The sequence below is a fragment of the Rhineura floridana genome, chromosome 7 (assembly GCF_030035675.1).
Source record: "Rhineura floridana isolate rRhiFlo1 chromosome 7, rRhiFlo1.hap2, whole genome shotgun sequence".
NCBI lineage: Eukaryota > Metazoa > Chordata > Lepidosauria > Squamata > Rhineuridae > Rhineura > Rhineura floridana.
The window spans coordinates 61,923,588-61,947,953 of NC_084486.1; the positions used below are offsets into that span (position 1 = coordinate 61,923,588).

Genomic DNA, 24,366 nt, shown 5'->3' on the forward strand with positions numbered 1-24,366 from the left:
GAGGCTATGGATGTCCTCAGTCCAAGCCTGGGCATAGTAATTGACTGGATGAGGATGAACAAATTGAGACTCGCACCTGACAAGATAGAAACACTGTTCTGAAAAGGACTGCACCCCTCTAGTTGAGTAAGTTCAGAGCTTGGAGGTACTTTGGATCAATCATCATCATTAGAGGCTCAAACAATCTCTGTGGTTTGAAGTAACATCAATTTTGGCTGATACACCAGGTGTGACCATACCCAGATGGAGATAGCTTAGCCACAGTTGTTTATGCTGAGGTATCCTCATTTTCAAACTATTGCAATGTACGTGGCACTGCCTTTAAAATATGACCCAGATGTTGCAGTTGGTTCAAAATAGACCCACAAGGCTATTAATTAGGGCAGGGCTCTTCCCAGTATTTTACCAGCTGCATTGGCTGCCAGTCCTTTTCCAGGCCCAATGTAAAATGTTGATTTTAACCAACAAAGCCTTAAATGGCTTGGAACAAGTTTACCCATCTAAACCTTGGGAGACCCTGCTCTGTGTGCCACTGCCAAGTAAAGTGAAACTAAAAAAGAGAGGGCCTTCTCAATGGTGGCACAACAGGATGGAAAGAGTCCCCACAAGCACCTTCTTTATGGTCTTTTGGCACCACGTGAGGATCTTTTTATTCATCCATGCCTTTTAAACGTGTGTTTTAGAACAAACCCTAGGCCTTCATAGTTTTATTGTTTTCAATAATGCTTATGCTCTCACTCTTAATATTGCTTTAAACAGAGCTAAGAACTATTTTTTCCTGTCTCTTCTAGTAGGGAAAGGTTTATGTTGTTGTTTTTATTGATTTTTGTTGTTTTAATTACTGTATTTTTATATAATATTGGATTATTGTTCTTGTTTTATTTTTATTGATTGATTGATTGATTGATTGATTGATTTATATCCCACCCTTCCTCCCAGTCGGTGCCCAGGGCAGCAAACAAAAGCACTAAAAACACTTTAAAACATCATAAAAGCAGACTTTAAGATATCTTTTTAAAACATTTTTTTTAAAAAAAAGATTTAAAAACATTAAAAAGCAATTCCAACACAGACTGGGATAAGGTCTCAACTTAAAAGGCTTGTTGAAAGAGGAATGTCTTCAGTAGGTGCCAAAAAGATGGCACTTGTCTAATATTTAAGGGGAGGGAATTCCAAAGGATAGGTGCCACCACACTAAAGGTCCATTTCCTATGTTGTGCAGAACAGACCTCCTGATAAGGTGGTGTCTGCAGGAAGCCCTTACCTGCAAAACGCAGTGATTGACTGGGTATATAAGAGATAAGACAGTCTTTCAGGTATCCTGGTCCCAAGCTGTATAGGGCTTTGTACACCAAAACTAGAACCTTGAACTTGGCCCGGTAGCTAATGGGCAGTCAGTGCAATTCTTTCAACAGCGGGGTGACATGGTGGTGATACCCTGCCCCAGTGAGCAGTCTTGCCGCCACATTTTATTTTATAAGCTATCTAGAGAGTTTTATTGATGGATGGCCAATATAAAAAGATTTTTAATTAAGGATGGAATGAGGGTGGTCACATTGGCCTTAGTGCACTTTTTCTGCAACCTGTGACCACCATAGGAGCCTAGTGTGTCAGACTAGTAAATTCCTTAATGTATTAGCCACACATAGCACAGATATGGGTGCATTGCTATTATGATAAAGATAGACTACAATCCTGTTTTCCACATTACAGAAACAAAAAATAGGCTTCGAAGAATCCTGCAGAATCTGTTCCTCTCATATGGTACCTTACAAAAGGCATCCGAAGGGAAGCAACTTGTCACATACTAATTAAATAAATGCTAGAGTAGCTGACATTACAAATTTCTAAAAATAAATCATGGAAAACAGCAACTTAAGGCACTATAACAAAACAGTAAAGAAGCAAACTTAACATGGAAAATGGAATGAAAAAAAATCAACATATTGTCCTTTTAAGTACACACTGCAATGCATGATTCAAAATTACTAAATTCTTTAATGAGCTATTTGCATTTTGGTCAAAATAAGGATTGCAGTAACTAGAACCTTCTTTGCCTGGTCAACTAGAAGGTACACTTACTTGCCGTAGGCAATGGAACACAGTTTGCAAAGCTAACATAGCCCTATTCCTATTATATCTACGTTATATGCAATGTGTGCTACATTGTTCTCATATGTCAGCATCTCTATCCTAAGCAGCAAATTTACAGGAATCAGGAATTCACATTAGACATTCATTTCTTAATTTTTCTTAAAATATTGAATGTAAATATAAATAAACATTGGATCTGATTGGCTTAGCTTAATTTTACTCCAATTTACAAATTTTCTCCCCTGCTAACCCCATAACACTTGTGTGATACAACCTCTAACTTTCTTCAATCCTTCTTCAAAACCCAACTTTTTCATGAAGCCTTTGATACAAATCCCTACGTTCCCATGCCTTACTGCAGCCTTCTGCAATGTGAAGCCTGAATTACAACCTCCATCAGCCCCAGTTAGCGCAGCGATGCTGTCTGGGACTATTGCATCCAAAGCATTTGAAGGCATCAGGCCAGGGAAGGCTGCTATATTGCAACTATGCCTGTATCCAATCCTAAGTATGTGCAACTACAAACAATATCTCATTCTTTTAGCCCAGCCTCCACTTCACTCATCTTCATCTATTAACAACAACAACAGAGCACTGACACACTCTTATACTTAGAAAATACTGTAAAGATTTCCAAAATATCTGCTGATAGGGAGAATCCACATTATTATTATAATATTAATAATAAATTTTATTTCTAAGTCGCCTATCTGGCCGTATGAAACGGCCACTCTAGGCGACGTACAAAAGAATAAAATAACATAAATACAAATGAACAGCAACTCTACATAATCAAAACCCACCCACATCTTTACAGAATAAAACGAGATTACCCAAAAGTCCCATAGGCCTGCCGAAACAGCGGAAGCTGGAAGCAAAACACAAGTCCCTGGTAACATTATAGATTTAATACACTAACGATAAAGACATTTTTTTAAAAAAAACCTATATTTTATAATATGCTACATTGTTTTAGAAAATTTAATACAATATTTGTTACTAAGATCAGTATTTCCAAGTTCAGCATTATGCTAAAGAGCTACATTTCTGTGTTATTTTTAACTGGCTGCCTCACATTTGTGTAAGATCTACACTGTTTACAAACACTTGTGAACTGCAGCTGCTAACTCTAAGGCACAGCTAGTCATTGTAAATAGCTAAGGAATTTTACACATTACTGTTCATACAAGAACAGTTTCTTGATAAAGGCCTTTAAAATCATTATTTTTAGAACTGAAGTGCAACTCTGATTTTACTCTTATGTTAATAGAATTAACATAAGATGCTAGATGCTCTAGCTGTGGATTTTCTGCTGTGAGCAGGGGGTTGGACTCGATGGCCTACAAGGCCCCTTCCAACTCTATGATTCTATGATTTGGCTATCTGTTTAAGCAGGATTTTTCTGCAGCTCTACAGCTTGCAAAAACAGGTCCACATACGCTGAAATATCCGCATTTTCTAGTAGTGCTAGAACACAACATTTGTATAGTGATTTTAAATGTTCAAGGTGCTTCATATGTACTATCTAGTTATAATATTTATAAGAACCGTGTGTGAAGATTACTAATTTATGTTTTACATTTAACAAATATACACTGTTCTTCTTCTCTTGGAAATAAAATATGACAGACACAGAACTTACCAACGCAAGCATTAAGAAATAGCCAGTCAGTCTTCTTCATTCTGTTTTTTATTTGCTTTAGTTTTTTGAAGTCAACTTCAAGTTCTTCTTTGCTGCCAACAGCTCCAGCCAGCTCAATTCTCTGGAAATCCATTTTCATTTCAGATTCCCGTTTGGTTGTAGGAGGTGATCTTCTTTGGCTATTACCACTGCTACAGCTACCCCTCCATCGAGTTCTATCTTGCTCATTTATTATTGAAGAAGCTTCTTCTGTTTCTGCCAATTCTATTGCTTCAATGTTGTTAGGTCTTGGATGATCACACACAACACATTTTCTGGCTTTAGCCCAATTTTCATATGTACAAACAGAACAAGTCCAGTGCTGTGTCCTCATGTTCAGTTTATTTCTATCATTATACTCCTCACAAGGATCCACAGAGAAAAGAGCTGGTCTTGAACCAGATCCCGAAGACTGAGGGGATTCTGTGGGGCTCCTGGTCCTACGCTGAGACAAGCATTGTGTGCATCGTATTGCACGAGGCCAGTTCAAGTATGTGCACATGTGGCATGACCATTTATTTGCACTTTCCATACTGTAGGATGATTTAACTCTTGGTCTTGCACTGGAATCTGGACATATCAAAGGGCTGCTGCCTCCTTCAATACTTGCAGGATCCCAATCTCTACCAACATCACTTGAGCCACTTTTGAATGGATCTTCTGTGATAATAGTTCCACTAGGTCTTTGAGCACGGCACATGGTACACTTGATTGCAGATGGCCAGTTTTCATAGGTACAGTACTCACAAGCCCATTTTATTCCACGTTCTGTCATCCTGCACTCCTTGAATTAATTGATTTCAGTCTGAAAGCTTAAACAGAAAATCATTAGAACATACAAAACATGTACTATCCAGAGCTATGAAAAAAAATTCTCTTCAAGTTTTACTAGAAGAGTAACTAATTACAGAAGTTTTGGCCCAGCTCATCTCATGCTAAACAGGATTACAAGAACAAGCCATGGAAAGCCTCTGTTTCAATCATTCCCTCCTCCCCTTTTCTCCTCTTTCACACACAGGGAGTGAAGCTTGAAAGCGTTCACTTTCAGTTTTGTCCAAAAATCCTACTTTAAGAAGCTCCGTTAAGTTCAAGATGGAATGCATCAGTTTACTACGCCAACTACTCAGGTTTGTGGCTTTAGAAATCAGATAGTGTGCTCTTGCATTCATCCAAGAGGTAACAGCACTACTAGAAAAGTATAGTTACATTAACATTGTCAGTTTTAAATTGGTATAAACTGGGATTACCCTGAGTATTCAAATTTTAAAGGTTTACAATCGTTCTCAAAATCTTGGCATCACTAAGTCATCACACAATTACGATACAGAGGGTTCTAGTACGAGTGGGAAGATAATGTATGACTGCTGTGTTTTCAGATGACTGTATGATTGCAGACACAAATTGTTCCACTTACTTTATTTTACACTGAAGAGTCTATTTTGTCTCCATACTGTCTTGGGCCTTGTCCTCTTCAGTGGAACTGGCAAGGATGACTGACAGCGTTATGTAAAAGCTTTTCCTGTAAAAAAGAAAAAAAAAGAATTCTTTTTAAAATCTTACTATAACATAGAGGGAATAGCATGCAGTACACCAGCCAGATTCTAACACAGTTTATTTAAATGATCAAATCTTGTTCTACTATAGAACAAATATTAATTTTTCATGTCTAGTGAAAATTTATGAAAAACTTTAACTAAAATTAAACTGTAATAGAAACACAAACACCTATGGATCTGCTATTTCATTAATTCACACACAAGTCCAATACGCACCAGCTTCATAGAAAGAACAGGCTCACCTCAGTTTTAGAATACTTGATGAAGTATTTTCTTTCATGTGATTAGTGATGTTTCAAAACACAATAAACTACCTATGTGGATGTTTTTCCTTGTAGGAAGTAACTAAAAACTTACATGTCAATATGTGTGATGATACCCCACATAGTATATATGCAATAGGAAACCAGGCATGGCACATATAATTTAGAAAAACAGACCCAAAAAGATTTGTCACACATGATCAATTCCATAAAGGATTCATTCAATCTCCTATATTCAAGTGACTGTCCATTCCAGTAGAACACCCCTGGTATTATTCATGAACCAACATCCAAAGGACAAAGTAGGATCCAAGCAACTACTTGAGGTCTAACCAAGCAACACCCAATGGGATATTAGTTCCCCCCCCCCAATTTTTTGAAAAGGTGATCCCCATTTTCTATCATAAGCTGCTCTTGAAAGTCCCCTCAGTTTTAAGAGTGGCTTATTATAGGTCCTTGCTTTCAGAGAACCTGAAACATAAAATGCTTTTTAATTTTACACACAACTAGATACCCAGTTCTTTGGATACTAGCATACATATCTACCCTCTCATGCACGCATTAGACACAACCACCCTGGGGCTCCACCATTAATTAGCTAATTAGAACTGCTTAACAGACAGGTAAAATATGATGTTGTAAGCTGCTGGATTCAAACTGCTCTTACAAATTGGTCACAGGAAAAATCTACAATCTAAGCCTCACAATATCCACTAAGATAGAGTGACAATACTAACTTACACTCATTAAGAAGTCCATTTCCTCATTTTGTGGGAAAGCCTAAATCAACTACACTTGTGTATATGCAAAAAAAAGGGGGGCCTTATAAGGGATATTCCCAGTATCCAATGTTTCAGCTTTTTTAAAAAAACCTGAATTTATACGCAAGACTACAGCTGAAAACCTTTTCTCTTTATAGATGTTTAGATGGTATACATAGCCACATTTCATTGTATATATAAAAAAGCAAACTTCTGGTCCAGCATGTAGTTTTAACATATTATGGAGAACAGGAAAAAGATGTCAGTGTTACTTATGGTTTATTTCTTGGCTTGTGCTCATGGTTTGTTTAGAGAGAAACAAAATGTGTGCTAGTTCACAGGCAAAGCTAAGCTAGCATTCTGGTTTGTTCCTCCAGGTGTGGCAAGGAGGGGGGCAAGTGTGATTTGAGTTGGGGACATCAGCACTCTTACTCATTCCCAATAATCCATGACTTGTTGCTGTTATGTGCAAACCAGGCCACTGTATTTTTGAATGGTGGTATATATTTATTAACAGAACAGTTAAAACAGCTAGACTGGTGAGGACTAGGGAGAGGGCTTTTTCAATTGTGGCCCCACTCTGTGGAATTCCCTCCCAAATGATCTCCGCCATGCCCCCTCTTTGATGAGCTTCCACTGGGCCTTGAAGACCTGGTTCTTCAGGCAGGCTTTTGGGGTGGGTTAGGTTTTATTATCATTGGTTGAGATTTTTTAATGTTCTAATGTAAATTGTATTTTTTTTATGTTGTACATCGCCCAGAGTGGCTGGATAACCAGCCAGATGGGCGACTAATAAATTTAATAAATAAATAACATCCAGCTATAGTAGAACAGATGTAAGAATGCTTTTATGAAGTTAAGAGTGAGCAAAATCACACTCTGTAAGAACCAGGAATTTCTCCTATCATGTCCTGAAGAACAAGAACTCTTGGCTGCTCTATTCTGTGAATCCACTTCTAACCTGACTGTCATATAGGATCCAGCAATAACCTTATTAACATAACCACGATCTTTGCCACAGGAACCTGAACAACTGTGCATTCTGAGACATACACATTCGACCAATGAAATGGTATTATTTACTTTCTGCAACAATACACACATTAAAGCTGAAATCCTATGCACATTTGTTTGTGATAAAGCATCACTGAACTCAGCATTACTTACTTCTAAGGCAACATGCATGCAAACATAGGATCAGACAATGGAACTCTTCAAAACCTAGAGCCGAAAGATTAATTCTAGTTTCAGTTAATTGTCAAAGTGGAAGTTAGACTGCACTGGGACACAGCTATTAAGTTAAGATATTAAATTGCTAGCCTGCTTTTAAATAATGCAGTTCCTTTTGCTAACCCTTCCTGTCTTGCAAAACCCATCACTATTTCATCCGGGCCATCTCTGCTGAAGCTCTCAAACGCTGAATACTATAACCCTTCAGTCTACATTTCAAATATGTCAATGCTCTTGGATCATATCCAACAATTTCACTCAGCTGACAGTAAAGCGTCTGTTACTGGAACAGGGAGGGAAACAATTTCTGGCAATTCCCCCTCTCCTCTGCAGTCTCCCATACCCCCTTAAATCTGCTCCAGAGGGTTGAGGGTCTCTTCAGAACTGATTTAGGGGAGGAGACAGGCTGCAGGGTGAGGGGGAAATAGCTGAAAATTGATTCCCTTCTTGTTTCACTGACAGACATCTTACTTGTGAGCTACATAGTTGGATACAACTCCTAATTTGCTGCATGTGACTGGATGAAATTTTAAGAGCCTGTGAATGTGATTATAACAAAACAAATTGTACATGTTTACAATAACACATTTGCCATGCTAAGCCAACAAGCTACTGAAACGCTTCTTGAAATTAGCTGATGTAAACCAAACAGGAAATATATTTTTTTAAATGTGCCAATATGCTGCTGTTGTTATTGTTAACGTTTATATACTACTTTCCTCCAAGGAGCTCAAAGTGATGCACATGGTTCTCCCTCTCCATATTATCTTCACAACAAACCTGTGAAGTAGGCTAGGCTAAGAGACAGCAAAAGGCCCAAGGTTACCTGAGTGGGGATTCGAACCCTGGTCTCCCAGGTAACAATCTAACACTTTATCCACTACAGCACACTGGCTTTCTAATTGCAACATAAGTTCCTCCCCACATCCAAATTCCAGTCCCTAAATAAATTGGTCTGGTAAAATTCTTCCCAAACTTTTTTCAAAAAAAATATTTATTTATTATTTGATTTATATCCTGCCCTTCCTCCCAGTAGGAGTCCTGTTCTAATAAGATATGTCCGAGTGTTTTTTGTGTGTGTGTGTGTGTTTTGGGGGGGAGAGATGGTTAACATTTCTGTTTTAAAATTTCAAGTGCTATTGTACCACAGATTCCCTGCTTTTATAATACTAGCAAAACACACACTAACTATTGGAAGAAAATGTCTCTGTTTGTACTACTCCAAGTATTCTCTCGTAAATTGGAGGAACAAGTGGGAAAAAATGAAATTTAACTACAGTTTTGACTACACTTTTAAAAAGAGACAAAGACTTAGGGAGATATTTTAGTATGAACTATATGCAACACCCTACTTCATTTCACACATGAAATGAAAATCTTAACTGTTTTGGGAAATATCAAGAGATTTCATGTCAGTTTCCAGTTAACTGACACAGGTCAACCAACAGGACAAAATGATAATCATGTGCCATTCTAATTACTGTATTATTATATTATGTCATAACCAGGACATTTTGGTTCCCAACTATTTCACAAGGTGCCACAACAATCAACTGCTACTTTTTAAAATATAAGTTTTCCACTAATTAGTCGTCTATAGATAGCAGATGTCCATTTATTACTGTCTCCCAACCACTAAGGTTAGGCTATTTACACATCCATAGCCTTTGAACGTAGATCAATAGCTTGAACACTCATTTATCACAACACTAGCACTAGGATTTGTAGGAAACAAAGAGTCTAGCAATTTGGCAGAACCAGCAGTAGTTCAATATACTTCTATTCTTATACTATCCTCAAATGGAGCATAATGATGCAGCATAAACCAAGATGGCTTGGCAAAGTCCTCTAGGCATTTGGCTAGTGCTGAAAATAAGCCAAATGGAAATGTATCACAGTCTGTGCCAAATAAATGGGAAGTGTTACACAGAATGATCAACATAAAAATACAGAAGGAAATTTAAAAGGACATAGTGGACTATAGCATTTATGGAGAAAAGCAACATAGTTTTTTTTTTTTTAAAAAAATGGAAACTACACACACAGTAATGGCATTTGACACTATGTTTGTCCAGTTAAGATCAGAGATCCAGATTTTCCATAAATATTCATAATTTCAAACCACCCTGTATACAAAATGAGCCTCATCAGTTCATATGGTGAACTTTAAATAATAAGCGATGACCTGTAGTGGAACTTCTAAACAACAAATGCAACTGGAGTAAACTTCAAGTGGGCCCTACAATATAGTACAAGAAGCTACAGTTGGAAAAATGCAAAGGTTGTGTGCACAGAAGCACTTGCATCTATTCAAGAACTTCTTCAGATCCGTACAATTTTAAAATTAATATTTGTTGCTAAACATCACACCATAACAAAATTTTATATCGAATTAATCTACACTCGACCTCTAAGGAACGTGATCCAGATCCAGTGGGCCAAGCTTGAGAAGTGGGCAAGGTTGCCTACCTGTCAATCCCCTAATGTCACAATGACATCCGATGACCCATTTTTGCCTGGGAGATTTGAAATGCAACTGTGTGGGCAAAAAAGTATGTGCTGTGCTTATCAGCGCTACACAAGGGGCTTTGCACTGATGATCATTCATCCAAGCTCCATCTTTACATGCCCCACACCTGAAATCATATATGATGACAGATGTAAGGCACGTGAGTGCTGCTTGGCAAAATGACCTTAAGGCCAAATGGGGAGGTCTGGAAACCTTAGGCCAGTGGGTCAGAGGTTCCCTAGATCTGCGTTAAGGTATTAGCTTCAAAATGATCTGCTCATACCAATTAAATTACAAATAGGCATAATATGAAGAAGAATTTCCTTACTTCCTTATTGTGCTTTTTTTCTCCCAATGAAAACCAAGCAACAGGTTCCAGAGGACAACAGATATAGGAACATTTCCACTCTTTCCACCACCAGTTTTGTATCTGCATCTTCTTCTAACATTAGTTGCTTGCTTTGCTAATATAAGAACTGTTTATTTTTGCTTCTCTGCCTTCCAAGGGATCTGCAAGCCCACACTAGGGACAAACATGATTGATGACTGGTTTTATTTTTTTTATTTTTCAAATTGTGCTTTCTCCATAACTGCCTTGTCACAGGAGCAGTATGTGTAATTTGAAAGACCTAGCCTTAAACAAGTCTTTCAAAACATATTAAAATAAAACATCTTTAAAAAAACCTTTAACAACATGTTAAAAAGCAATTCCAGCACAGAGTGGGATAAGGTCTCTACTTAAAAAGCTTATTGAAAGAGGAAGGTCTTCTGTAGGCATTGAAAAGATAACAGAGATGGTGCCTAATATTTAAGGGGAGGGAATTCCAAAGGGTAGGTGCCACAGCACTAAAGGTCCGCTTCCTATGTTGTGCAGAACAGACCTGTTGATAAGATGGTATCTGCAGGAGGCCCTCACCTGCAGAGCGCAGTGATCCACTAGGTATATAAGGGGTACAACAATCTTTCAGGTATCCTGGTCCCAAGCTATATAGGGCTTTTGTCGGAAGGCAGAGCTGGGGTCCCAATCCCGGGGAGCTGGATCCCAGAGAGTTGGGAGAAGAGTATTCGGATGGATGGCAGAGGGAAGGGGGAGGAACTTCCCCCCTTTGGAGCGAAGACGAAACAGAGGAACTGCCAGTGATGAGGTCGCTTAGCAACGGGGAGCCTGAGCCCTCCCTGGACATTCTCACGCCTCCCCCTCTTTCAGGCTCAGAGCAAGAGGGGAAAGAGGGAGGGCTGCTCACAGCCGAAAAGCGGGGAGGCAGTTTACCATCAGCCCCTCCCCTATCCCCCATCCTGGAATCGGAAACTTCAGAAGAGGAGGGGGTGATGCTTCCCCCCTCACCGCGCACACGCAGACAGCTGAAAAGACAGGAGAGAAGGGGGGGAAGGCGGGCAGTACCTGAGGGGCAGTTAAGGAGGAGTGAAAGATTGCGCGCCCGTTTGGCCCCTTCTTAAAGAACAGGCGGGAAGAAGTCCCTTGCTCTGTCAACTTTCTCCCAATGCCGCAGGACCTGTATCCCTGTATTGCTTCATGAGAAAACGCAGGCTTTGTTTGGACATTACCCTAATAAAACATGAATTAACTACAGCCGTTGGTCTGGTTCCTGAGTCACATCCTGGGCCTGACAGCTTGACAGAGCACCCTAAATCACCCTCAAATCACCCTCTCTTCACTTGACTGGGACAAGATGTCAAAGGGAGCAGCGGGGGGGACGAACCCCACTTCTGAGACGGAAGAAGTGGAACTCTTGAGGACTAAGGTAGCTGATTTGCAGATGGATGTTCAAGCCCTGCTAGCAGCAGTCAAGGCGCTGAAGACGGATAATCAAACCTTGAAAGCCACGATAGACCAGATGCGAACAGCCCCCCCAGCTGCCGTAGTAAAGGTTCCCATTGGATTGCCCCCAAAATACGCGGGACAAAGTGATCAGTTGGCAACCTTCGTGGCTCAATGTGAGTTATATCTGGATGTCAGGCACACGGAATTTCCAGACGATGGGGCTAAAGTAGCTTTCGTGATTAGCCTCCTGGAGGGAGAAGCTGCAAAATGGGTGACTCCGCATCTCGTGAGAAAGGATACTGTCTTAGGAAGGTACAGAGGATTTATACAGGAGATGACCGAGATGTTTCAAGACCCGCAAAGGGCTGAAACAGTAGCGCGGCAACTAGGCGCTCTGAAGCAAGCTAAAGGGACTGTTTCCGAGTACACTAACGCTTTTAAAATTCTGTCCCAGGAAACTGGTTACAATGACGCCACCCTGATGTTTATGTATCGGAGTGGATTAAATGCTGAAATCCTGGATGAGTTGGCCAGGACCTCCCCCCCCCGCTGACCTACCAGGGCTCATCCGGCTATGCCTACAGATAGATCACCGGATGGAAGGAAGGCGCCTGGAAAGGAAGCAGGAGGTCCCGAGATACTCAGCCTCGGCATCCCGCAACAAGACCCTTCCCACTGCAGGGATGGCAGGTAATGCAACTGAGGGACAGGGAGGGGCTAGGCCAAGACTGTCGGAAGAAGAAAAGGAAAGACGACGCCGGGAACGTTTATGCTTTTATTGTTCAAAGCCGGGCCATGTGGCCAGAGACTGTGGACTGAAAGGGGGGAAAGCCGAGCCATCGGGAAACTAGAACACCCAGTCCACGTGCAGGCCGGTGGACTGGGGGCAGCGTTGTATAAAGGCCCCCCAACGATCCAACCTCCCTCAAAGGGGGTGTTGGTCTTGCCTATTCGGATTACAACTTCCAGAGGAGTGGTGTTTAATTCCACTGCCTTAATTGACAGTGGAGCCTCCACAAATTTTATTGATAAAAAGTTAGTCAAGCGTCATGGAATTTCCCGGTGGAAACTGGACGCTCCCCTAGCTGTGGAGACTATCAATGGGAGACCCCTGAAGTCAGGAGGGGTGACACAAGCCACGGAGGAAGTGAAACTTCAAATCCCTGGGCACAAAGAGTTCATTTCGCTATACGTGTCAGATCTCTCGAACTTTGAGGTGATTCTGGGAATGCCCTGGCTAGCAAAGCATGAACCCAAAATAAGTTGGAAGGAGGCGGTGGTGTGGTTCACCTCACAGTATTGCCAGGAGAACTGTCAACCTGAAGGAATCAAGAACACCTTAGCGGGGGCAGTGCAAGAGATCGAGCAAGTGACCCTGCCGCCAAAGTATGAAGAATTCAAAGATGTGTTTGATGAAAAAGAGGCAGAGACTTTACCCCCCCACCGCCCTTACGACTGTGCGATTGACCTAGTGCCAGGAGCCAGCATCCCATCAGGGAGAATCTACTCTCTCACAGAGAATGAGAGGGAGGCCCTGAAGGAATTCCTGGATAAAAACCTGAGGCGAGGATTCATACGCCCCTCACAATCCCCTGCTGGAGCGCCACTATTGTTTGTGAAAAAGAAGGGGGGGAACTCAGACCCTGTAACGACTATCGCGCATTGAACCAGATCACCATCCCCAACAGCTACCCGCTGCCCCTGATCTCAGAGTTGCTGGACCGACTGCGCTCTGCAAAACTCTTCACGAAGTTGGATTTGAGAGGAGCGTACAATCTGATCAGAATGAAGGAGGGAGATGAATGGAAAACAGGATTCTTGACCGCTTACGGACAGTATGAATACCTGGTCATGCCGTTCGGGCTTTGTGGAAGGCCAGGAATTTTTCAAAAATTCATGAACGACGTGTTTAGAGACTTGTTGGACACGTATGTAATCTGTTACTTAGATGATATCCTGGTGTTCTCAAAGAACCAGGAAGACCACGACCAGCATGTGAAGACGGTGTTGAAGAGACTGAGAGAAAATCACCGGTATGCTAAATTAGAGAAATGTGGATTTGACCTCAATTCTCTAGACTTCCTTGGATATCGAATCTCAGCGGAAGGCGTGGAGATGGACCCAGGGAAAGTAAGCTGCATATTGGACGGGGGCCAACCTGTCACCAAAAAGGATGTACAACGGTTTTTGGGGTTTGCCAATTATTACAGAAAGTTCATTCCAGGGTTTTCCAAATTCACAGCTCCTCTGACTGACTGTTTAAGGGGGAAGAAGAAGTTTCAATGGACAGAGAACGCCACCGAGGCCTTTGAGGAGCTGAAGAGAAGGTTTGCTACTGAGCCCATTCTGCGCTTTGCTGATCCGAACCGCCCTTTCGTAGTGGAAGCAGATGCTTCAGATTTTGCCATCGGGGGGGTCCTGCTACAATTAGACCAAGAAGGGAAGGAGCTGCACCCCTGTGCGTACTTCTCTCGGAAGTTAAAGCCTGCAGAGAAGAACTACACAGTTTGGGAGAAGGAGCTGCTGGCCATCAAGGACTCTTTTGAAAACTGGAGACAATACCTAGAGGGGACCTCTCATCGAATTGAAGTGCGCTCCGACCACAAGAATCTTGAAAGCCTCCAAACCGCCAGAAAGCTGAACCAGAGACAGATAAGATGGTCCCAGTTCTTCACTAGGTTTAACTTCCAGATTACTTACCATGCCCAAGCCAAAAACCAGAGAGCGGATGCCTTATCCAGACAGCCACAATACAAAGAAAGTGAATCCGAGGACCAGCCTCAGTACGTAACCTGCCAGAGAAATTAACGTTGGGAGTATGCCAGCCTTCATGGGAAGAGGAACTCAAAAAGGCACAACAAGAAGATGCAGACATGCTAAAATATCAGCAGGAGACGGGACAAGGTCAAGACTCAGAAGTAACCTTTCACTGGAGAAATGGACTGTTATGGTTCAAAACCGCCAGATATGTGCCAGAAGGGGAATTAAGGCTCAGAATCCTACGCCAGTGTCATGATTCCATCACAGCGGGACACTCTGGGATTTACAAGACCATTCAGAACGTGGCCAAGGACTTCTGGTGGCCTAAAATGCGTTGGGATATTGAGAGTTATGTAAAGTCCTGCTCTGTCTGTCTGCGGACCAAAACACAAACAGGGACACCAGCAGGACTGTTACAACCGTTGCCTGTCCCACACGAACCCTGGAAGGACCTCTCCATGGATTTTATAACTGATCTACCCAAGTCCCAAGGAATGACAGCCATCTTAGTAGTGGTGGATCTACTTACCAAAATGGCACACTTTCTTCCTTGTGCAGGGGCCTTAGAGGCTAAAGAAACGGCCAAGTTATTCATAAAAGAAGTCTACCGGCTGCATGGATTGCCAAACAGCGTAGTCTCAGACCGAGGAACTCAGTTCACAGCCACATTTTGGAGAGCAATGTGGAAACAGTTGCAGACGGAATTAAAACTCTCCTCCGCCCATCACCCCCAGACAGATGGGCAGATGGAACGCTTGAACGCCGTTTTGGAAAGATATTTACGAAGTTATGTGTCCTATCAACAGACTGACTGGGTATCATATTTGCATTTTGCAGAGTTCGCCTACAACAATTCTCTGCACTCCAGCACTCAACAAACCCCGTTCTTCGCTAATTATGGATTCCATCCTAAAGTCTTTCCAAGCAGCTCAGAAGGAATGCTGGTACTGGCAGCTGAGAACTTCCTTAAGGAATTGCAAGCGGCGCAACAGACACTGAAACAGCAGTTAAACGAAGCCAAAACGGAGTACAAGCGAGTTGCTGACCTGCACAGGAAGAAGGCCACCCCCCTTCAACCGGGAGACCAGGTATGGCTGTCCACCCGCTTCCTCCAGATGCTGGGCAAATGTAGAAAATTACAAGACAAGAGGGTGGGTCCTTTCGAAATAGAAACTCAAATCAATCCCGTGGCGTACCGACTGAAGCTGCCTGACACGTTTAAAATACATCCTGTGTTCCATCGATCCCTCTTAACGAAAGCCGCCCCTCCCAGTGAGTTACGGCCGGAGGAACCTCCCGGAGCTCCACTCCTGGTAAATGAGCAGCTTGAGTTTGAAGTTGAGGAGATCTTAGATTCCAGGATCAGACGCCACAAGCTGCAGTACTTGATTCACTGGAAAGGCTATGGGGTGGCTGACAGATCATGGGAAGATGCAGCTGATGTGCATGCTCCAGAATTGGTAAAACTTTTCCATCAACGTTTTCCCCACCGTCCCAAGCCAGACAAGGGGAGGGGGGCACAGTCTGGGAGGGGGGATGGTGTCGGAAGGCAGAGCTGGGGTCCCAATCCCGGGGAGCTGGATCCCGGAGAGTTGGGAGAAGAGTATTCGGATGGATGGCAGAGGGAAGGGGGAGGAACTTCCCCCCTTTGGAGCGAAGACGAAACAGAGGAACTGCCAGTGATAAGGTCGCTTAGCAACGCCTGAGCCCTCCCTGGACATTCTCACGCCTCCCCCTCTTTCAGGCTCAGAGCAAGAGGGGAAAGAGGGAGGGCTGCTCACAGCCGAAAAGCGGGGAGGCAGTTTACCATCAGCCCCTCCCCTATCCCCCATCCTGGAATCGGAAACTTCAGAAGAGGAGGGGGTGATGCTTCCCCCCTCACCGCGCACACGCAGACAGCTGAAAAGACAGGAGAGAAGGGGGGGAAGGCGGGCAGTACCTGAGGGGCAGTTAAGGAGGAGTGAAAGATTGCGCGCCCGTTTGGCCCCTTCTTAAAGAACAGGCGGGAAGAAGTCCCTTGCTCTGTCAACTTTCTCCCAATGCCGCAGGACCTGTATCCCTGTATTGCTTCATGAGAAAACGCAGGCTTTGTTTGGACATTACCCTAATAAAACACGAATTAACTACAGCCGTTGGTCTGGTTCCTGAGTCACATCCTGGGCCTGACAGCTTTGTACACCCAAACCAGGAACTTGGCCTGGTAGCTAATGGGCAACCGGTGCAATTCTTTCAGCAATGGGGTGACATGTTGGCGATACCCTGCCCCAGGGAGCAGTGCCACCTCCTTGCTAGGATTCAGACTTAGTTTACTAGCCCTCATCCAACCAAGTCCAGGTACTGGTACAGGGCTGCACAGTCTCTTCTGATTCAGATGTTAGAGAGAAATAGAACTGGGTATCATCAGTGTAATGCAAAAGGTAACATACTGGTGCTAAACAACATTATTTCACTGCCTAATTTTTGTTCTGCTGAACCAACATAATAAATTGACTTTCATCTGTTTATGCAATATCAATTTACAGTTCATGCCAACACCAACAAAAATTGTTAACTTTAATTCCTAACGATATATGTGCTTATGCAGTTTTAAAGAAATCCTTACCCCGCTGAAGACTATGGGATATGAAGACATTTCTCACCTGTGGTATTAGTGACTCCAATATACTCCTCCTAGCCCTTCCACATTATATGACCCAAAAGTCCATAATGTTAAAACATGTGCAAGTAAAATGGTGTAAAAGACCCTCCGTGGTGGAGTGGTAAGCAGCGGTAACGCAGCCGAAGTTCTGCTCATCGCAGGAGTTCGATTCCAACGGAAGGAGGAAGTCGAATCTCCGGTAAAAGGAGTCGAGGTCCACTCAGCCTTCCATCCATCTGTGGTCGGTAAAATGAGTACCCGGCATATGCTGGGGGGTAAAGAAAGGCCGGGGAAGGAACTGGCAATCCCACCCCATATATACGGTCTGCCTAGTAAACGTCGCAAGACGTCACCCTAAGAGTCGGAAACGACTCACACTACAAGTGCAGGGACACCTTTACCTTTTAAAATGGTGTAAATCCCAGAATGGGTTGTCTGGATGAGCACATCTACTTGTGGCCTACAGCAGGAGTTGAGAACCTTTTCAGCCCACCAGGCCAAATCTTTCTTTCTCCAGTTCTGGTAGGCCAAATTTGACAGGTGGGCAGGACCACTCACCTATCAGTTATCTGATCACATTAAAGATAAAGATATGCAGCAAGTCAGTGCTTCAAAGCACCACACCAGACATGCAAATAAATAGCCTTGTGCACTGCTTTAAAGCACCACTGAAGCCCTGAGTTACTGCCTGTAGATAGGCAGTAATTCTAAGCCTGCTTTCTGCAAGGGTCAGCTGTGCAACCAAGTTCCCCACAGGGAACTCTATCGTGCAGCTGATCCTGCAAGTTTGTAGTTACCATCTATAAGCTGATCAGTGGTAACTCCAAATCTACTTTCTGCAGTAATCAGCTAAATGATCAAGTTCCCCACCCCTGGCCTACAGCTATGGGTGACTTTTTAAATTATTTTTCCTTAAATGGCTAAGGCAACTGCATGCTATCCCAAGACACCAGGAGTAATACATAACAATATAGCTATTTCACTCTACCCAGTGTGGTGTAGTGGTTAAGGTGTTGGACTATGACCTGGGAGATCAGGGTTCGAATCCCCACACAGCCATGAAGCTCACTGGGTGACCTTGGGCCTCAGAGGAAGGCAATGGTAAACCCCCTCTGAATACCACTTACCATGAAAACCCTATTCATAGGGTCATCATAAGTCAGGATCGACTTGAAGGCAGTCAATTTCCAATGAATGACAGGCCAGGAAAAGAATTCTCACTTCCTTTCTTCCATAAACAAAACTCTCATATAACAAGCATTTGTTTAATACCTTTAGCGCATGTAGCAGTGAACTGTACACCACCACTACCCTGAATATGTTGTGAAAATTTTGAGATGTAAATAATAATGGTGAGTAAAGATTTCTACTGACAACATAAATTCATTAGGTCCTAGGAGTCTGGCATCAAGTAGATTATTTGGCAAACATCACTGCCAACAATTTGGCTGAAGCCATTAAGAAATTTCTTTACCAGCATTTCTCAGTGTGTGATATATTAGTCCTCAAAGTTCTCAAAATAGCTGTTTTAGACAGTGTCCTCAATAAGAAGAAAAAATAGACAGAATTCCATCACCTAAACCAGACTCAAGCCCTTGTTTTTTTTCATTACTTAAACTATATCATATGGACCATTCCTAGCCTTACCTCATCATAGTTATTAAAGGAATGTCAGTAATTTCAATGTGTTACGCTTCTGCTACTAAAACAACTAAAACAGCAGTGGGGAACCTATGGCCCTCCAGATGTTGCTGGACTTCAACTCCCATAATCCCCAATGATCCCCCATGCTAGCTGGGGCAGATGCGAGTTGGAGTCCAACTACATCTAGAGGGCTATAGGTTTTCCCACTCCCAATCTAAAAAAAAAGATAGGTGGCCTAAAGCTGTGATAGATGACATCCTTGCTAGTAGACCCCAGCCACTATCTTAATTCCACTGATCTGGAAGGAAGCCCCATTGAATTCAATAGGGTTTACTTCCAAGTAGACATAGTTAGCATTGCACTGTTAGTGTTGATACCACAGGGCCATGTACTAGCCCAAAGCAGTAGGGCTGTGGTTCCTTAAAAAGCCAATCAGGAAGTATGTTTTGTGTGCTATGTCCTAATCAATCTCAACTTTGAGGAAGAAAAAGAAGACACTGGTCTATACTGGCACCTTCCTTTTGAAATTGTCTGCCTAGAAAGATCTGTCAAAGTACCTTTCTGCTCATATTTCACCAATGGGTAAAGATATTTCTGTTTAAAAGGACATTTCCTGACTCAATATTGCTGCTTCTTTGCAAGTTTCTAAGTTTTTAAATGGAATGTCCTATTTCTATTTTAGAAATTTTTATTCTGTTTAAACCACGTTATTGATATTTTGTAAGTCATTTACTACAAACAGGGAATATGAATTTATAAATCAAATAAACTAGTTCTATATGCTTTACCAACTATGTCCAGTTACATAATCCTAATCTTATAACCCATTACACCATTCTAAATCCTACCTTATTGTAACATGCTCCAAACGTGGATGCTCTCCAAAACTTTTATTAGCATAAACTGCTGCTACTAGACATCTGGAGTATGGTGATCTGAACGTATCATCTAATTTTATTTGACCTTCTCTGGCTACTTGTGCATGTTTGAGCCCAATATAAAAGGGCTGATTCTTATCGTTAAAGCCCTACATGGCTTGGGACCTGCGTGGGCAACTAAAGTATGGTGGAAGTCTCTAAGGAGCAGGGTCTTTTTGACTCTATCAACATTCTCAACAGCCCTCTCTTTGTTGTTGTTGTTGTTATGTGCCTTCAAGTCGATTACGACTTATGGCGACCCTACGAATCAGCGACCTCCAAGAGCATCTGTCATGAACCACCCTGTTCAGATCTTGTAAGCTCAGGTCTGTGGCTTCCTATATGGAATCAATCCATCTCTTGTTTGGCCTTCCTCTTTTTCTACTCCCTGTTTTTCCCAGCATTATTGTCTTTTCTAGTGAATCATGTCTTCTCATGATGTGTCCAAAGTATGATAACCTCTAGGGAGGCCTATCTAACCCAAGAATATTTCTAGATGCAAAGTTAAGATCTGGATTTTTAGAAGTGCTGTTTTTTTCTGCTTTGTTTTTCTGTGAATGCTGTTTTTTTTCCTCATGCCTGGAGTTGCATTGTTTTTATATGGTTATTTTTGCTGTTTAATGTTATTGTTTATAATCCCTTGTAGTTATGATTTTGTTTTAATCGGAATTTTATGCTATGTTGTAAACTACTCTGATCTCTATTTGAACAAGAACTCTAAGTAATTTTTAACAATAAAATCCTAAATGATTAATTTTTATGCAGAATTGTTAGGACTCAATAAATACAAATAACCTGAACAGTCTAGTTCTGATATGCATAAACTAGGAGTGACTTTTGTAACTCAGCTACTAATTCCTTGGAAGTTCATAAGTCAAATCACCTCAAAAAACAAAAAGCAACAGAAACACAAAAAGGAGCAAAGCCTCTTGAATAAGTACTTTACAATGGAAACAGAATTTGTATCTGCATTTGGACTGCAATAAATGAGAAGTTTTCAAACCACAGAAAAGCTGAGCTGGGAATGAATACACCCTGTTATTCAGTGGAATGTAACTTGCATTCAGTGGCACCCTGCATAATTGCCAGAAAAATCTGGATAGCTAGATAAATATATGGCCTGAAAGCATAGGCAGCATATATGTAGCAGGAAGCATTACCAATTATAGTGTCACATCGCATGAGCTCTAGCAAAGGTATTCCTTGCTCATTAAAAAAAATGCAATTACAGAGCAACTCCACAGCCCTAGTTAAAACAGCACCCAAGCTATGCTTTGGACACCCTGCTATTTCACACAGACCCCAATGCTAATGCCTAAGATTATAAAGGTTGTCCTATATAACACATCTGCTAGAGATGGTATATTCAGAATCTGTTTAGAATGACTGGGGTACAGTAATTGTTCAGTAGGGAGGGAGGAGATGAGAAAAGACAGAAGAATCTATACATCCATACAAGAGAAAAAAAGAGGGTGTGTTTGTTTTTACAAAGCAACAGCATAGGGGAATTTGGGGCTCTCAGAAACTGAGGGTTATCTGCGGTACTCCAGATGTTCACAAAAAGAACTGAATGGTCTCCAAAAAAAGTCTTGTTTAGCCATAAAGATAACTGGTCCAATATGGAGATATTATGTTGTAAATGGGTACTGTCCAGTGCAAATTCTTATAAAGATATGACTGATGCAGTTCACGAAAGTGTGATCAAGCCCAAGATGCAGACTCCTAGTGAGAGTTACTATTGTGGGGGGAAATCTGCACACCTAGATTGTAGATGGACAAAACCATGTTGATTTCACTTTAAACAAGGATAAAGAATTTAACTTCTGTACTGAAAGAATTCCAGTATTTATGGCATGCTACTTTTGCAATTGAGATAGTAAGACACAGGTTACATACAGTCTATGAAAAATGAGGAAGAGGAGGGGTGGAAAACAGGAGAGGTATGACCTCACTATAGTAAGATGTAGGCACTGCAGCACTAAATGTGGATAGGCAAGCACACAGAAATGTTTCTGCTTGCATATGCCAAACTGTATTTTTAGAGCTTTGAAACAATAGTGATGGATATAATGGGTGTACAAAACCCAGCATTTACTGAATGAAAACCCCCTTTCCAAATGCATTAGTGATGCTCTCAATGCAGACTACAGGGCAAAGTCACACACATTAAGGAAAACAAAACAAGAGTTGCAATATTTAGTAGTTTTCCCAAAAGCCTTAGAGGCAGTGAGCAATTCAGTACACATTAATACTTCAAGGACAGAAAGTCAGCTCTCCCAGAATCAACTGTTAGAACTATTAGATCCTTAGTAAACAACCCAGTTGCAGCCGCAACATCCTTCCTGGGCAGGTGCCTGGATGCTCCAAATCCTTGAGAAAGGGAAATCATGACATATAACGAGCACTTCACCAAGGGACCACAACCATTCTATCTATTAACAGTAACCCCATGTCCCCAACTCCACCCCAAAGAAAGAGTTATGCCGTCGCTCTGCTATCCCAGTACCCTTTCAGAAGCAAGCAAAAGCCTTAGAGACAAGAACATAAAATGAGAGCTCGGGAAACGACGAAGGGAGCCGAAATAACTACTTGACACTGCCCCCCCAAAAAATAATTCTTAACAAAATGTACGGTGTTTTGGGGGGGAAGAGAGGGAGAGTTTAAAGGCTTCGTGTGAGGCAGAAAAAGGCCTTAAAAATCCTTTTTACTTTGCCAACTCTAGAGCGGGTGGCCCCACCAACAAAGTGATACTGAAACGGGGGGGTGGACACCAAACACTGAGGTACGAATGGGTTTTTCTGCCGGGGGGAGACTAATGAGTTAGCCTCCATTCTCAGAAGTGCAACCAACCAAAGGGAAACTATTTAGCCTTGGCGGAATAATTAACTCACATTCAGACACCAGGGAAAGAAGGCACAGTGCTAGACAATTTCTCACGTTAAGTCTAGAAGTCCCAAAAGTATAAGAAGCGGTAATCGCCCCCTTCTCTCTCCCCCCCCCATACCAGGACGGGTGAGGGAAAATACGGTGGGGAAAGGTTTGCCATACCTTGCAGTGCTGTGTCCTGATCCTGTGGCTGTCTCCTCAGCAGCTGCCGCCCCTACCCCTCACCCGCCTCCCACCCACCCCTGCACCGCTGGTTGCGGCCTCTTGCTCCTTCCCCCCCCGGCTCAGGACATGGTTTCTTCCTGGTCTGGACGGCTAAAAGGACGTAGTGAATAAGGAGGACGCTACCACCTTGGCGGTACGGGGGGGAAAGGAAGACCAGGGAAGGAGATCCCGCCACCCTAGAATCTATCCTGGCTCGGCTAATGGCGGCGGCTGGAGTGGCCCAAAGCAAAATAAACCCCCATACCGCAAAGAGACTGGAGCTCGTACGTCAGCCCGTCTGGCCTGGAGCCCTGCCGCCTGCTCATTGGCCAGAAGAGAGCGGCCAGCCAGCCAATGGGACAGCACCTCTTTGGAGACGAAAGGGTGATGTCATCTAAGTCTTTGGGGCGCCTCATTGTGAGGATACTGAGGGGGAGTCTCTCCTTTCCATACGGGAATAAAATAAGGGAAAAGAACCCCTCCCGCCGAACCTCTCCCCACCTCCTAATATTCACGCGCGGAAAATCCGAGAGGCCCACCTCTGCAAATAATGTCATTTCACAACTGCAGAGCGCTCGCACGACAATCCTTCCTCTCCATAAGCGTCCAGAAAGGGATTCCCTTTCCTCTATCGCCGCCGCCCCCACCTCCTTCTCCGTTTTCTGTGCCTGCAAAAGGAAAAAGCCCACTTCCATCGTTCAAAAGGAAGCTCCTAATCTCTGCAACGACCTCCTTAAGGACTAGCTCTGCCCTCCTTAGACCGCTAGGCATGACACCCGCTTTCTGCTGCAGTCTAGGCGACGCTGAAGTTGGTTCCTAGTTCCCAGTCCCTTATTTGCTTGAAAGTTCAAAACACTAAAAAAGAAGAAAAGTCGACAGCTACAGCAACTTCAAACCAAACAACATGTCTCTGAACCCCAACATATATGTTGGGGTACCCTGTATGATATATCACTGTGATCGGGGGATTCTCCCCGTCAAGAATAACAATACATTTATTCAATAAAAATCATCTGGCTTCTGATACTCTTATAAATACATAATGATGTCATAAAATCATAACAAATGAGTAAATGGGGGTGCCCACCCCAAAATCTGCTCTGGGCCAGGACAAATCATACACCCCATGAAAGGGAAGGGTGTTCTCTATGAGATGCCACTGCGTCCCACCTGGACCAGAGCTTCTGTTGGGCACAGGGCACAGATGAGGGCATCTATGCAAAACCAAAGCAGAGAAAAACATACAGGAAAAAATAAGTAACTGGGGGTGCCCACCCCAAAATCTGCTCTGGGCCAGAATAAAGCATATATCCCAGGAAAGGGGAGGGTGTCCTCTACGAGATGCCAGTGCATCACACCTCGCCCAGGTACAAAGTGGTAGGGATAACTTTCAACACTGGAAATCACTTTGTTTCCACAATCTGGGAAATGCAAGTGACT

General features: G+C 42.6%; 1 protein-coding gene across 5 annotated transcripts in view; it reads right to left on the reverse strand.

Moving 5' to 3' along the window:
- ZRANB1 (zinc finger RANBP2-type containing 1) overlaps positions 1-23,487 on the reverse strand; it is a 65,089-nt gene extending 41,602 nt beyond the window's left edge. For 2 of the 5 annotated variants that reach the window (XM_061635708.1, XM_061635703.1), the window contains exons 1-3: positions 22,885-23,184; positions 5,190-5,294; positions 3,737-4,587 (exon numbers count right to left, since the gene is read on the reverse strand). In XM_061635708.1, coding sequence (XP_061491692.1) covers positions 3,737-4,550 — 814 coding nt within the window. In that variant the 5' untranslated portion in view covers positions 4,551-4,587; positions 5,190-5,294; positions 22,885-23,184. The other 3 variants (XM_061635706.1, XM_061635704.1, XM_061635707.1) reach the window with 3 other exon arrangements.
- Between the last annotated feature and the right edge of the window lie 879 nt (positions 23,488-24,366).